At 33.9% G+C, this 13,964-nt stretch overlaps 1 protein-coding gene across 6 annotated transcripts in view; it reads right to left on the bottom strand.

Annotated features, from left to right (window-relative positions):
* Positions 1 to 359: 359 nt before the first annotated feature.
* LOC111044208 (Down syndrome cell adhesion molecule-like protein Dscam2) overlaps positions 360 to 13,964 on the bottom strand; it is a 327,413-nt gene continuing 313,808 nt past the window's right edge. Inside the window, exons 31-34 of one of the 6 annotated variants that reach the window (XR_005570601.1) lie at positions 13,394 to 13,594; positions 11,816 to 11,921; positions 6,708 to 6,989; positions 360 to 2,485 (exon numbers count right to left, since the gene is read on the bottom strand). Coding sequence is in view for 4 of the 6 variants with exons in the window: in XM_039422273.1 (XP_039278207.1) it covers positions 2,434 to 2,485; positions 6,708 to 6,989; positions 11,825 to 11,921; positions 13,394 to 13,594 (632 nt within the window). In the remaining 2 variants the exon portion in view is untranslated. Of the gene's footprint in view, positions 2,486 to 6,707; positions 7,000 to 11,815; positions 11,922 to 13,393; positions 13,595 to 13,964 lie in introns of those variants that run through there. The other 5 variants (XR_005570602.1, XM_039422275.1, XM_039422273.1 and 2 more) reach the window with 5 other exon arrangements.

Here is a 13,964-nt window from a genome sequence, read left to right as displayed (position 1 = left end):
TCCAAAGGCGTTACGATCCAGCTTGAGTAATGAATGAGTCTTTTTATTAATAAAGAAACCTATAAAAGATATGTAAAATTTACGACAAAATTCGAGTTTTTGGTTGAAGCCTGACTTGACATAAAACACTGGAGTAAAATTATGATTCCTATCATTGGTGAGCCCGAGATATACATTGTAAATAAACTTCTGAAATTTAGTCTAGAATCTTGACGCACATACAGTGATATAAATAATGTACAAAACATAATTTCTATACCATACTGTAATGACTTTTGACTACCGACAGATATCTGATATATTATTTTATTCTGGTTATAAACATTCTCTATGCCAGTGGATGAAATGAGACCTCAAAATACTATTCATAAATTATTTATTATTCCATCAACTGTACATCAACATACATAGGATAATCTCAATTCTGAATAAATTTATCAGTTTCAAACTAATGAATAAGGCACTGATTACTAAATTTAGCTTTCATCAGTTTACTGATAATAAAATAACGTATTATTCTTTGAATCTTAGAAAATTATGAAAATGTTTTATAAGTGTATAACATACTCAAATTAATAATTTCACATCTAATCTAATATATTTATATCCTAGGAATTTCAAAATTTGACATCAATAAATAATAACAATATCTTGTTGAGGATACAATAACAACTCTGAAGACGACCTCCAGTTTCTTTCAGTCTACAAACATCTAGTAATTTTTTGGTCTTTGATCGTCAATGTCTCATATATCTCAACAGAAATAGAATACATATTTAATTTATGTAGAGCTTTTAAATATACATATAATATGGCCATACATGGAGTACAATATTTACACTAAAGTCTACAATAAATTAATAGCCATTTAGAAAAAACAACACTTCTTGAGTTTCTGGATGCTAATATAAACTGTTCATTGTATTCTGTATATAGTCTATAGTTTGTAGAATTTATAGAAATTCCCGTAGAAAATTAGAAAAGTTGAAAGATATGATTAGGAAAGATTATGTTTTTCTATGGATTGTAACATTGATTTTTATAAAGGAAGCTAGTAGTCTAGTTTTTATTCAGACCAGTAAGAGTAGCTTGGTTCACTGAAGTGAGATTTACTTCAAACGGTTTGAATGGGAAGCCATGATGTTATTTATGAGGAATGCTGAAAACTCAAAGTAAATCCTACTATAATTGTTTGGGTTTTGGATGAACTGTCTTCTCAACCGAAATCTCTTTAAAACATTATTTTTTGAAAGTTAATTCGATGAAACTTTTCATTAAACTTCTTGAAGCTACCGTTGCGGTTACCATAATTATTGATTAGTTCCCATCTATTGTAACATTTATCTGGAACTATTATTGTACAATTATGTATTTTTCATCTTTCATCGCAATAAATTCAATTCAATAGCAGAAAAATGATCTATTGCTCAGAATTGCATCCATCGTGTCAAAGGATAAGGTATTGATCTATTGTTCGAAAAATGTCCGTCTTATGTCTTTTGGAAGAAGAATTATTTCAATTGTCATTCACGCGTTGAACATCAGATATTAAGTTTTACCTTCTACAGTGGGATTCACTTTAAAAATTGTCAGTACTAGTTTAATGAAGAGTATTAATGTTATTTATAAGGAATGCTAACAGTTTAAACTTTAAAGTGAATCTCACTACACTGTACACCAATAATAGAGGCCTATAGTCTGTTTTGCGAGCTGAGAGACGATGTGAACAAACATGCGTGAGTGAGAGTTTTGGAGCAGCAAGACTGATTCACAGAACTCAGAGAGTAGTAAATGAATACTGAACTGAATTAAAATGAGAGTACGAGATTCAGTATGAATGAAAGCATTTATGAACTGGTATTTACGAGTCCAGCAATCAAGAGCTGATATGAGTCATCATTTTGAAACAAGCGCAAACTCCTTGTTATTGTTATCTTCCTTCCCACGAAAAATCCTGGTTTGAACCAAGGTATCTAGAATACATTGTATTCTAGGTACATTGGTTTGAACTATGAAGTATATTTTTTATTCTATTACAGATTACAAGATGACATAATTCCACATTAAAACAAATAGATTCAATAAATTACTATTTCGTCACCCAGTATAATTTTTTTTTACAGTGGATATTGAATCCTATCCTATATTTGTCTCCTTTATCGACTTTTGACTAGCTTAAGAAAAATCATGCCCATATTAGAGGAGCGGTGGAGAAACTCTCTGATAACTTTAAACATGAAACAATTAATAGGCCAGTTTCAATTTTTGTTTGTCTATTTTATATGCTTGATCTTTACAAGACGGTTAAGCTATTATTTTTCTTGGTATTGTATGAGAAACAAAAGTAAGCAATGACTGCTGTGTACCCTGCTTCAACCTAGCAATATCATAGGAAGATATTTTTGAGCAAATTCATTGAAGGAGTAACCAAACTCAAACGTGAATAGTGTAGTCCTGTTTCTCCCTGTCTCTTTCTTGGCGATATCTGAAAAAAAGGAAATTTTATATTAGATTCATACTTCCTTAATAAGTAGGTCTAGTAGTATAGAGTATAGAGTAGCTAGATCCTTTTGTTTAACATAAGCGTAATCAAAAAATAATTGTTTAGTTTTTCTTGTGACATTGTTACACCCACCATCCGTCTGGCTCATTATCTTTTTTTTAATATTACAGATATCATTTTAAGAATGCTTGTTACTTTCCTTGCCCTATTACCATAGGTAAGGAAAGTATTGCTTTCCGAACAAAATTAAGGTACCCCAATTTGTAAATTTCTATACGTTTCAAGCTCCCCTGAGTCCAAAAAAGTGGGTTTTGGGTATTGGTCTGTATGAGTGTATGTGCGTCTGTGTATACGATATCTCATCTCCCAATTAACGGAATGACTTGAAATTTGGAACTTGAGGTCCTTACAATATAAGGATCCGGCACGAACAATTTCGATCAAATGCAATTCAAGATGGTGGATAAAATGGCAAAAATGTTGTCGAAAACGAGGTTTTTCGCGATTTTCTCGAAAACGGCTCCAACGACTGATTAAATTCATACCTAAAATAGTCATTGATAAGCTCTATCAACTGCCATAAGTACCATATCTGTAAAAATTTCAGGAGCTCCGCCCTCTATGCAAAGTTTGATTTTAGATTCCCAATTATCAGGCTTCAGAAACAATTTAAACAAAAAAATTCAAGTGGAAAAGATTGAGCATGAAAATATCTACAATTAAAGTTCAGTGACATTTTCACCTAAAATTAAAAATAACTCGAAATTCGAGAAAATGTGATTATTTCAATATTGCTGACTGTTGACAACTGTTGATTCTATTAAATCATTCACTATGAAGAGATAGCAGACCTCGTGTGTTTCCAGCGTTATTGTCCTGTCACCAGCTGGCTCAGATCTTTGAATAGTAGTAGACTTGAGATGCGCGGGAACACTAGCGTCAGGTGATCAATTCTCATAACGGCAAGGAAAGTTGTGTGAGTGCGCCACACCAGATTTTGTAATGTGGGAAAGCAATCTTGAGAATTTCTATCAAAGCCCATATCTGTTTGAAGTTGATAGAATGAAATTTTATTCAAGTAGTTGATCAATTGATTGAACTGGAATATTTCTCATGACCGTATAAAAACCATAAGCTAGTCTTTTATTAGTGGAACGTGGATATCGTAATCTTACAAATATAGATATAGAACAGGGAACTCATCACAAAAAGTAGAAGACAGATTTGATAAATAAAAGGATTGATAAATTATTTCAATTCAATTAACCGTAAAGTTCAATAGTCTCTCGTATTTAAAAATGTTTACTCTCAAGTTTCACATGATCAAAAAATATAACCCATATCCAATGAATAAGAAATACAGAGAATAAAAATAGTTCCTCTTTATACACATTTCTGTGCTATTTTTAGTCTCTGTATTATCAACTAGAGCAGCATATGAACATGCCTAAACTTACAACCTTTATAAACAATATGCTGATCACAGTCATCTTAAAAACAATAATTATTGCCTCTTCATTTAAGCTTTTTATCAAATCTATCTATCTTGTGGCATATCACTTATATCTTTGTAAACTAATGTTACAAAAATGGGCTTCTGGCTACTGCAAGTATCATGTGCATGACTATGTTCTTTTATTTATTTTAATACTGTAAAGTTGCTATTTAACAGGTCCATTTTTGCTTCCAAATATTCAATAATTTTTCAGTTTTATACCTGATCATGAATTAACTCACAATGTAACAGATCTAAGACGACTAAGCGACTAAAACGACAAAAAAGGCATTACATCTGCTAGAGCTACCTGGTCGTGGGTTCGAATCCCACCGGTTTGATCATCTAATGAAATCACCCTCTCACTTTGCATTACCCACGCAGAAGCAAAACACTCATGTGCGCATCATCCACAATTATACCGGTATTGTTGTTTTGTCTGGTTTACCATTTGATAAACCGAAATGTCATCTACAATCGTCCACCATTAGTCCAGTCAAAGAAAGGTTATAGAGGGAGATGTTTGGAAGACAATTTTTGACCCCGCAGTTCTGTTTAGAGTAGTAAGGAGGTAAACTTATCAAAAGTCCCACCCCTACCTCCTGTGCTAAGGGGGTGGGGGTGGTTCAAAGGTACCATTTTTTGGTTTCTCGCATATAAATTGAAAACTATGTATTTTACTGACATAACTGTTATATTAAAGCATACATAATTTCCTACAATATTTATCAAACAATGTTTTCTATATCTTTTCTAGTTTCCGAGATATATCCGCTCTTGAAGGTGTATCATTTATGAAAAAAACACGTTTGCCTCCAATTTTTTATATTTTTTCTAATATAACTTTTTAAAAATCGATGGGAGAAATCCATGCTGATAATGAGTTTATAAAGCATTCAATTCTCTTCAATTTGATGTATAATTTCACACTTACGAATTTCCCTAGACCTTAGCAGCAGCTTTAGTGTTGAGTGTGAAATCTCCTTTTTTGCTACAATAGACGAATTGACAAAGGAATTTGGAGGGAATGATTTAAACAACATTTTTGACTTTGCAGCTTTGTTGAGACTAGTTAGGAGGAGAACATATCAAAATTCCCATTCCTAACTCATGTGCTAAGGGGATGAGGATGGTTTAAAAATTGTATTTTTCTGCGTTTTGCTTCCTCGCTCATATATTGAGAACAATGCGTTCAATCGACATAACTAACTATTAAAAAATGAAGCTTGATAAATTCTCTACACTTTTTGTTCAGTGGAATTTTGTGATATTACCAAAAGTTCCCGAGATATTCGCTCTTGAAGATGTGTAATTGTTAAAACAGCAGGTTTTTATACAATGCTATTCCAAGTTTTCCTTTCGTTGTTATAGCAGCTACAATGTAGGGGGTGACATTTTCATTGCTGCAACAATTGATCGTTTGACAATGACATTTGGAGGGGGTGTCTGTGACACAATTTTTGACTTTGCAGCTTGATTTGGACTAGCTAGTAGATGAAAATAGCAAAAGTGCGCATATTTATTCCCTCTGTTGAAGGTGTAGAACCGCTGAGTTGACACTTGTTGCAACAATGAAAATTTCACCCCCTACATTTAAGCTGCTATAAAAATGAAAGGAAAACTTGGAATAGTGAAATAATACATCATTCCAAAAAAAATTCAATGCTCTACAAACCTACGATAAGCACCAGTTTTTATGGTGCATTATTGGAGAGTTATAATCCCAGAAATAGCAAAACATTGGATAAAAACCTGTTATTTTAACAATTATACACCTTCAAGAGCGAATATCTCGGGAACTGTTGGCAATATCACAAAATTTCACTGAACAAAAAGTGTAGAGAATTTATTAAGCTTCTTTTTTGAATGGTTAGTTTTGTCAGTTGAACGCATTGTTCTCAATATATGAGCGTGGGAGCAAAACTCTAAAAAATGCACCATTTAAACCACCCTCATCCCCTTAGCACATGAGTTAGGAATAGGGACTTTCAATATATTCTTCTCCCCATTAGTCTTAACAAAGCTGCAAAGTCAAAAATTGAGTTTAAAACATTCCCTCCAAATTCCTTTGTCAATTATTGGTCTATTGTTGCAAAAATTGAGATATCACAACCAATACTAAAGCTGCTGCTAAGGTCTAGGGAAATTCGTAAGTGTAAAATTATACATCAAATTGAAGAGAATTCAATGCTCTATAAATTCATAATCGGCATGGGTTTCCATCGATTTTTAAAAAGTTATAAGAGCAAAAATTTAAAAAAATTGGAGGCAAACGTGTTTTTTTAAAAAATGCCACACCTTCAAGAGCGGATATCTCGAAAACTAGGTAAGGTATAGAAAATGTTGTGAGATAAATAACTTATTGTAGGAAATTATGTAAGCTTCAATTTTGTATAAAACAGCTATGTCCGTAAGATACATAGTTTTCGAGTTATATGCGTGAAACAAAAAAATGGTACCTTTGAATCACCCCTACCCCCTTAGCACAGGTGGTAGGGGTGGGGACTTTTGATATGTTTACCTCCTTACTACCCTTAACAGAACTGCGGGGTCAAAAATTATCTTCCAAACATTTCCCTCTATACCCTTTTTTTGAGCATTCGTTGCCTGGACTACATCTATTATTTGCGACCTGAAAACTGTGAAACCAGACCTGAGCCAGCCAGGTCACTCCATACTATTATTATTTAGCCTCTCATTGTTAATTACCTCTTGACTAGTGTGGACAGCTGTTGTTCGAGCTCCTCATGTCTGAGCAGCCGAAGTCCGCTGACCGCTTGTGAGTTGTCCGGTGCAGCGGTCCTGTCGCGGTCGCGGTCGCATTCCGCCTCCGACAATTCCCGGCTGTCCGAAAAGCCGGACGGTGGCTGGAGGGGCAGAGGATGGGGGAGGGGGAGGGTCGGGCAGCGCTCTCTCTCTCGCTCTCTCTCCCGTTCGCGCTCTCTCTCCCGCGCACGGCTGCTGCTGCTCTTGCTGCTGCTGATACTGCTGCTGAAATGATCTTCTCTTCATAATTATAATGTTCACATTTCTTTTCGCAAATTTTTCAATAGATTGATAGATATTTGCCTTTATTTATCACACTTTAAAATATTACAAGTGTTGTGGGAGAAGTAAAGGAAATAAGAGCCCCCTCTTCCACTTGACCCAAAATAGATATCAGTTCAATAGAATATGAATAAATATTCAGTAAAAATGATTCTGACCTGAGAGGCCAGATATTTTTCTGGGCCAACATTTTTGAATATGCAAGCAATAATTTCTAATAAATAATTTACTACTGCAAAATACAGCCTACTACCGGGCCACTCCTGTGTTTCGGGTAGACTCGTTAACCGTCGATCCCGATCCCGGCTGCCAAAAAGCAATCGTTAAGTAAATACCACCACATCAGATTTCCCATATAAGAGAACCAATGAATTGAATGCATCTTTTTTCCTCAGTCCCGTAAATCCACCGGAGGTGATAGAAACTATAAAAACTCTGAAAAATAACTCTTGTCCAGGTCCTGATAATATTAATAATAGAACTCTAAAGCAGATCTAATAGCTGAACCCCTCTCTTACATTGTAAATAAATGTTTTGAAACCGCTGTATTTCCTGTTTCATTTGAAATAGCAAACATTAAACCGATTCTTAAGAAAGGCGATAAAAATAATCCAGGTAACTATAGACCAATAAGCTTAATTAGCAACCTTGCCAAAATATTTGAAAAATTATTTAAAAAACGAATAATGAAGTTCATACGAAAAAATAAAATTATTAATGAAAACCAATATGGTTTCCAACCAAATAAAAGTACTGAGGATGCGCTAGTATATTTTGTAAACAATGTAACAAATATGTTAAATTCCAAGAAAAAACCACTTGCAGTCATCATGGATTTATCGAAGGCTTTCGATACCATACCACATGATAAAATTTGCAACAAATTGGAGAAGTATGGTTTCAGAGGTCATTAATTAAAGTTCATAAGAAGTTACTTGGAAGATAGAATCCAAATCTTAACAATAAAAGTATAGAGAAACTGTCATCTTACGGCCTGCCCCAGGGAACTGTACTTTCACCAATATTTTTCATTCTTTATGTAAATGATTTGCTGAATATTAAGCTGAAAAATGGGAGAATTTCATCTTTTGCTGATGATTCAGTTATTATATTTTCAGAAAATAATTGGAATGATACTTTCATTGTTGCAGAGCAAGATATGAATATTGTGAAGAATTGGATGGACTCTAATGCTTTGAGTTTAAATGTGAAGAAAACCAATTACATAGCTTTTTCAGCAAATAGAGAGGATAAACCTAACAATCAATATAAGTTAAAAATCCATTCAAACTTTTCTTCAATAAATCAACCAAACATTGATAGATGTTCCTGCCCTGTTATTGAAAGGAAATCAAACCTCAAATATCTTGGTATATGGATCGATGAGTGTCTCAAATGGGACATCCATGTAAACTTCCTATGTAAGAGACTAAAATACCTACCTTATAAATTTTATAAATTAAAAAATGTGCTATCTTTCTCAGAATGCAAACAGGTATATACGGCACTAGTAGAATCCCTAATGCGATATGGTTTAATAGTTTGGGGTGGGACTTTCAATACCCATATTAAAAACCTTTTTCTAATACAAAAATTCATCATAAAGACAATTTTAAAGAAACCTAGAACTTATGATAGTAAGATTTTGTTCAGTGAATTTGATGTTAAAACTATACGACAGTTATATCTTAGTTGCATAACAAATTACAGTTTTAAATACGAGCATAATTTCCCTCTAGCCGATGACATAAATTATAATCTTAGACCTAATACAATAAGAAAATATGAAATATATAACACCAACTCAGCTCTTCTTAGAAGGAAACTCTACTACATTAGCAGTAAATTCATAAATATACTAGAAAGTGAATTTCCACTTAATAATTTCCGAAAAAATGTACACAGAAAAAGAGCCATAGAGGCATGGCTGAACTTGAATTATTTCCAATCGTTGACTTTTATACAATAATCAACTTCATATTATAAATTATATTTTCGAACACTTCATACGCTAAATTCAAGTTTATATATTACATCCCTGATTAAGCTGATTTACGACTCACAATGGCGTACAAGGAATCTTCCTTTTGCCGGTATTTTTGCCTCACCTACTGTACTTATGCATGTGAGCATAAATTGAGTCTTCATTTTATAACTATTATTTATAATATAAAGGATATCATTTCGTTATCATATCTAATTAAATAAATGTATGTATCTTGATTTAAGTGCAGTAGCATATACTTATATTTATTTTTTGTAAAGCTTTTTTGTATTTTGTTTTTGGCAAATAAAACTCATTCATTCATTCATTCATTCAAGTCATGTCAGAGGCTCTGAAATTGACCACGTTCGACCTGATAACTGACACTAGACCTGAGCCAGACTGGTCACACGGAATGAATAAATGAAACAGCATACATGTACATGTTTGCCGCATCATAACGACAGAAGTACTGATTAACTCGAAATTTGTCTAAAAAAGATTCAGAATTTACTGAGGATGGTAAATTTTCATTTTTATCAAAAAATAATTCTTACTTTTAATGATTAAAACAAATTATTTGAATTGCCAGACATAGAACTACACAAGAGAAAATACCTATCAAATCATTTACGAGTATTTACTAAGTTCATTAATGGATCAGTATTAACGAGACTAATTCGGTAAGCGAAGGTCTCCGGTTCAAATCCAGCCGGAGTCCATTTTTTACTGCGAATTTTTCAACTTCAATGAAAATCATCCATCTAATTTTGTAATTTGTAATTTTTACCCATTGAGTAGCATGGGTTACACTATTGATAACAGTTTCTACTCTAATGGATGGATTTCAAATGATTATGAACAACGAAATTAATGCCGTAAGTTAGTTGACAAATCAATAATTATAAAATGCAAATAGAACACAATTACTCAAAATCAAGCAAATTACATCATACTGATTACAAGAATTATAGTTTCAATGCTTGAATCAGTGCCCTAGTAGTGCCCTCTGCAGTTTTTTATCATCATGTAGCATTCAGGCTTTTACAATAGGGGAATATTATTATTATTATTATTATTATATTTTTGTTGTGTGAAGCCACAAATTCTGAGCGGTGCTCAAGTGGCATACAACATGTCATTTTTAGAATGGAGTCACATGAATGCTCTAAAACACTCCTCAATGGTATAAGGACAAGCCTCTACCAGTGTCCTAGTTATCTTTGAAACAAATAACTTAAAGCTGCTACACAGCCTTATATCCTCGGGAATGCAATTAAAACACTTGAGTCCTGAATAATACGGTCCCTTTTCGAGAAAAGTCAGTCTATGGATAGGGAACTGGAATAATCCTGTATTTTTACCTCGTGTTTCATAAGTATGACAAATTCGGTTAGCATTAAAAATATTTTTGTTTTTGAACACAAACGAAAAAACTTCAAGGAAGTATATCACTGGAACTGTAAGTAGTCCGAGTGCCTTGAATATGGTCTTACAGGAGAAAGATGGACCCACTCCCCCCAATATCCGAAGTGCTTTTTTCTGCATTTTTAAGTTTGTGTTCAAATGAATTCTTCCAGCCCCCCAAAACAAAATACTAAATCTAATAAGTGAAAGAAAATACCCATGGTAAACATTTAGAGCTGTCTTGAGATTTGAATTCGACTTAACAGTCCTCAGAGCAAAGAGAGCATGGTAAAGCCTTTTCTGGAGTTTCTCTATGTGACCATCCCACTTCAAGTTTGCCTGCAATTCAATCCCCAGAAACTTTGTCTTATCAGTAGCAGGACACTCCCATCCCACAATAGCTGGATCATTCTCATTACCTCTCATAGAGAACTTAATAAAATTTGTCTTGCTTAGATTAAGCTTCAAGGAATTATCATAAAACCACCCATTGAGCTGCTGCATGGCAATCTATGGCAATCTAATTATTTTGGGAAAATGTTAATTCCATATGATTTCCTATAGTTTACAATTTATGACATAATTATTGAAGATGTATCTGAGATAGATCCTGATTCGCCTCCAGAAAGTCGAAGGAGTGGGTATATTCTTTTGGCTAAGGAACTTATCTTTATAGAAGCTTCAAGAACATGAGGAAAGAATATTTTAAATAATTATTATATTGGAAGAATATTCCCTTCACATAGCCTTCAAACATGTTCACTGATGAGAGGCACAAATATGTGCCATGCGCAGTCCCTTCAAATATTTCCTCAATGGCTAATACTTCCACAATGTACTAGCAGAGACAAACAAATAGGGAACGCTTTTCTCCGCTAAATAATGATAAAATGATAGTGATAATGATAATAAGCGTATGCAGAGGTTGTGCAAACGCTTTACTCTTACGCTCATCATTTCTCTATGGCACTAGTCATTCTTGATACCAACTGTGTACAATAAATGATAGAGCTCAACTCAAATTTATTCAACCAGAAACAAAGAGTTACATAGGTTGTGTCAGACATATTTATAGACCGAACACAGAAACCATAACTTTATTTTACACCACAATGGAGAAAATCGACAGAGAACTTGGTACACATATTTATGCCTGCCTGCCTATTTCATTAGACCGACTGGCACTTAGTATGATGTGCGGCTGGTCTATATTGAAGGAATTATCTTTCACTATTTCTAGAGAGTATTTAACACCTAGTTTGGAATTCTTTATTTTCAGAGTTGGAACTGATGGCAATAGATAGTTGGCTTTGGCCAGAGTCGGAGTGTTGGTTGGTTGGTATGCTAGCAAAGTGGGGTTTGAGTGGGGGGCACCTACTTGCGCTACCTTGGTGGAACCCCCCTCCGAGTCACATGACGACGTGCCACTTCCGGTGACGCCTCGGCTGACTCGGTGCTCGAGTCCAGCTCGAAAACTGTCGATTCTGCAAAACCAAAACAAGCAAATCCAAATGAAATAAAACAACCCAGAAATTGAGAGCTCTTTACAATCATAATCATTTTTTGTTATTGATGAATTGTTATTACTTGAATGAAATGTGAAAATCAAGAATTTTGGAACCATCTTGGTTCAAATGGAGGTAGATCAGTTATTAGTTTAAACCCGGAATGAAACACTATTAGACATTAAAATAATTGCGACCATACCTACATGATAATCGCAGATTATCGTTAAACATAGATAGTGCACATGGGCCTTAATCATCATTATAATCTATTAAGATAATTTTAGTAGCCTACACCCATTCAACATATTGGACATTTGAAGAAGCAACAGTTGGGAATAATTAAATTGAAATGTTAAAACTAAAAGTGATCAATTCAACACTTCAAACAGTAAATGATGAACATCTTGTAGTGTGAGTAATAATAATATTTGAGCTGCGTTTACACCAAAGTTATTAACAAAATGTTAATAACTCAATCCTTATAGATTCTATTAGATTGGACGTAACTTATCATACAAATATGTTCATAATGAAACATAAAACATAATAAAATATAGCAAATACTTTTATTCTCTATTTCTGTATTAGTAGAACCATTATATTGGAAAAATGTTAAGACAATCATATGCACATTGATTTTTAATTTCAAGTACGGTAATGAAATTTTACTCTTGTTGATTTGGTAATTGGGTAGGACGGACATCAAACAGTTTATTACATGAACTCATCACTTGCAGACTCATCATACACTAGCTGAGTCTCAAAATGAAATACATTATTGGACGTATGCTCTTTTGTATAGCCTACTTCATAGTATCTATTCAATGAAATATTCAGGTATGATTATTCAATAAAAATGTCTATTATATTATTAATACACAGAACTATTGATGCGATTTTCTCTGTTTGTAATGTGTCTATTATTATTTTTTTTCACTCTATTAAATAAGGAAATAACATGATATTACTCAGCACAGGCAACCACTCAGTCTCTGTTTGTCTCAATGTCCCACTAATCTTCCTCACAGTTTCATTGAAAACTGTATACATTTTCTCAACATGTCTGCTGCGAGCCCAGACATAAGAGCAGTACTCCCCTGTGCTGTATAGAAGTGCAAGACTTGATGTTCGAAGGGCATTCATGTCACAACCCCAGGTTGTTCCCGCAGGTTGTTCTCTTTTTTCAATTTGTGTTTTACCTGTGTAGCCTAGTTGGAAATTAATCCTTCAATAAATCAATAATTAATAAATAGTTTAAATCGGTTAATGAAATATTAATGAATTAGTTGTTATGCATTAGTAGATGAGATTTGATAAAGCTATCTTCTCTATTTTTGTTCTACCTGTGTAGCCTACCTGAAAATTGATTCCCCCATGCAACAACCAACATTTTGAATTTGAATGAAATTAAATTAAATTGGAGTGAAATCGAATTGAACCAGCCTTACCTGTGTTCCTCTGCGTGAGACCCGGCGTGGGATTCCTGTGGCGGGGTGGCTTGTCACCACTGCTGTCCGAGTCAGACATGAATGTCGTACTCCCTCCTCCTCCAACTACTCCTCCTCCTCCACCACCAGTCGGACCTTTCCCCCCTCCGCCCCCTTTCCTCCCAACTGGCAGTGTTTGCTGGCTCGAAATGCAGGCGATTTCTGGAGAGATTTTAAATTCAACTAAAATCAAGTTGTCTCATCCTCAACTATGCTGAGATTTACTTCAAACCATAGAGAAAAGAGTACTACTATTTTTTATTCTATTGATCTTCTATTGTCTCTGCTTCAAACTATCAAGATTGGTTGAATTCTTTTTTATGAGTACTGATAGACTGAACCGAATTTCACTATAGATTGGATAGTTTCGTCTAAATATCTTCATGTTTAATAGCTTTGTTTAAACTTTTCCCATACCTATTTAACGAAATAGAGGATAGTTGTACAAAGCTTATAGAAATAAGAAAATAGGGGTTTTAAACTAAATTTGGAAGAGTGCTTTGGAAGAGTGCTTATAAAACGTTTGATAATA

This window comes from Nilaparvata lugens, chromosome 2 (assembly GCF_014356525.2).
Source record: "Nilaparvata lugens isolate BPH chromosome 2, ASM1435652v1, whole genome shotgun sequence".
In the NCBI taxonomy this organism is placed as follows: domain Eukaryota; kingdom Metazoa; phylum Arthropoda; class Insecta; order Hemiptera; family Delphacidae; genus Nilaparvata; species Nilaparvata lugens.
The sequence above is the reverse complement of the archived record's forward strand: the minus strand, read 5'-3'. Positions and strand labels throughout refer to the sequence as shown.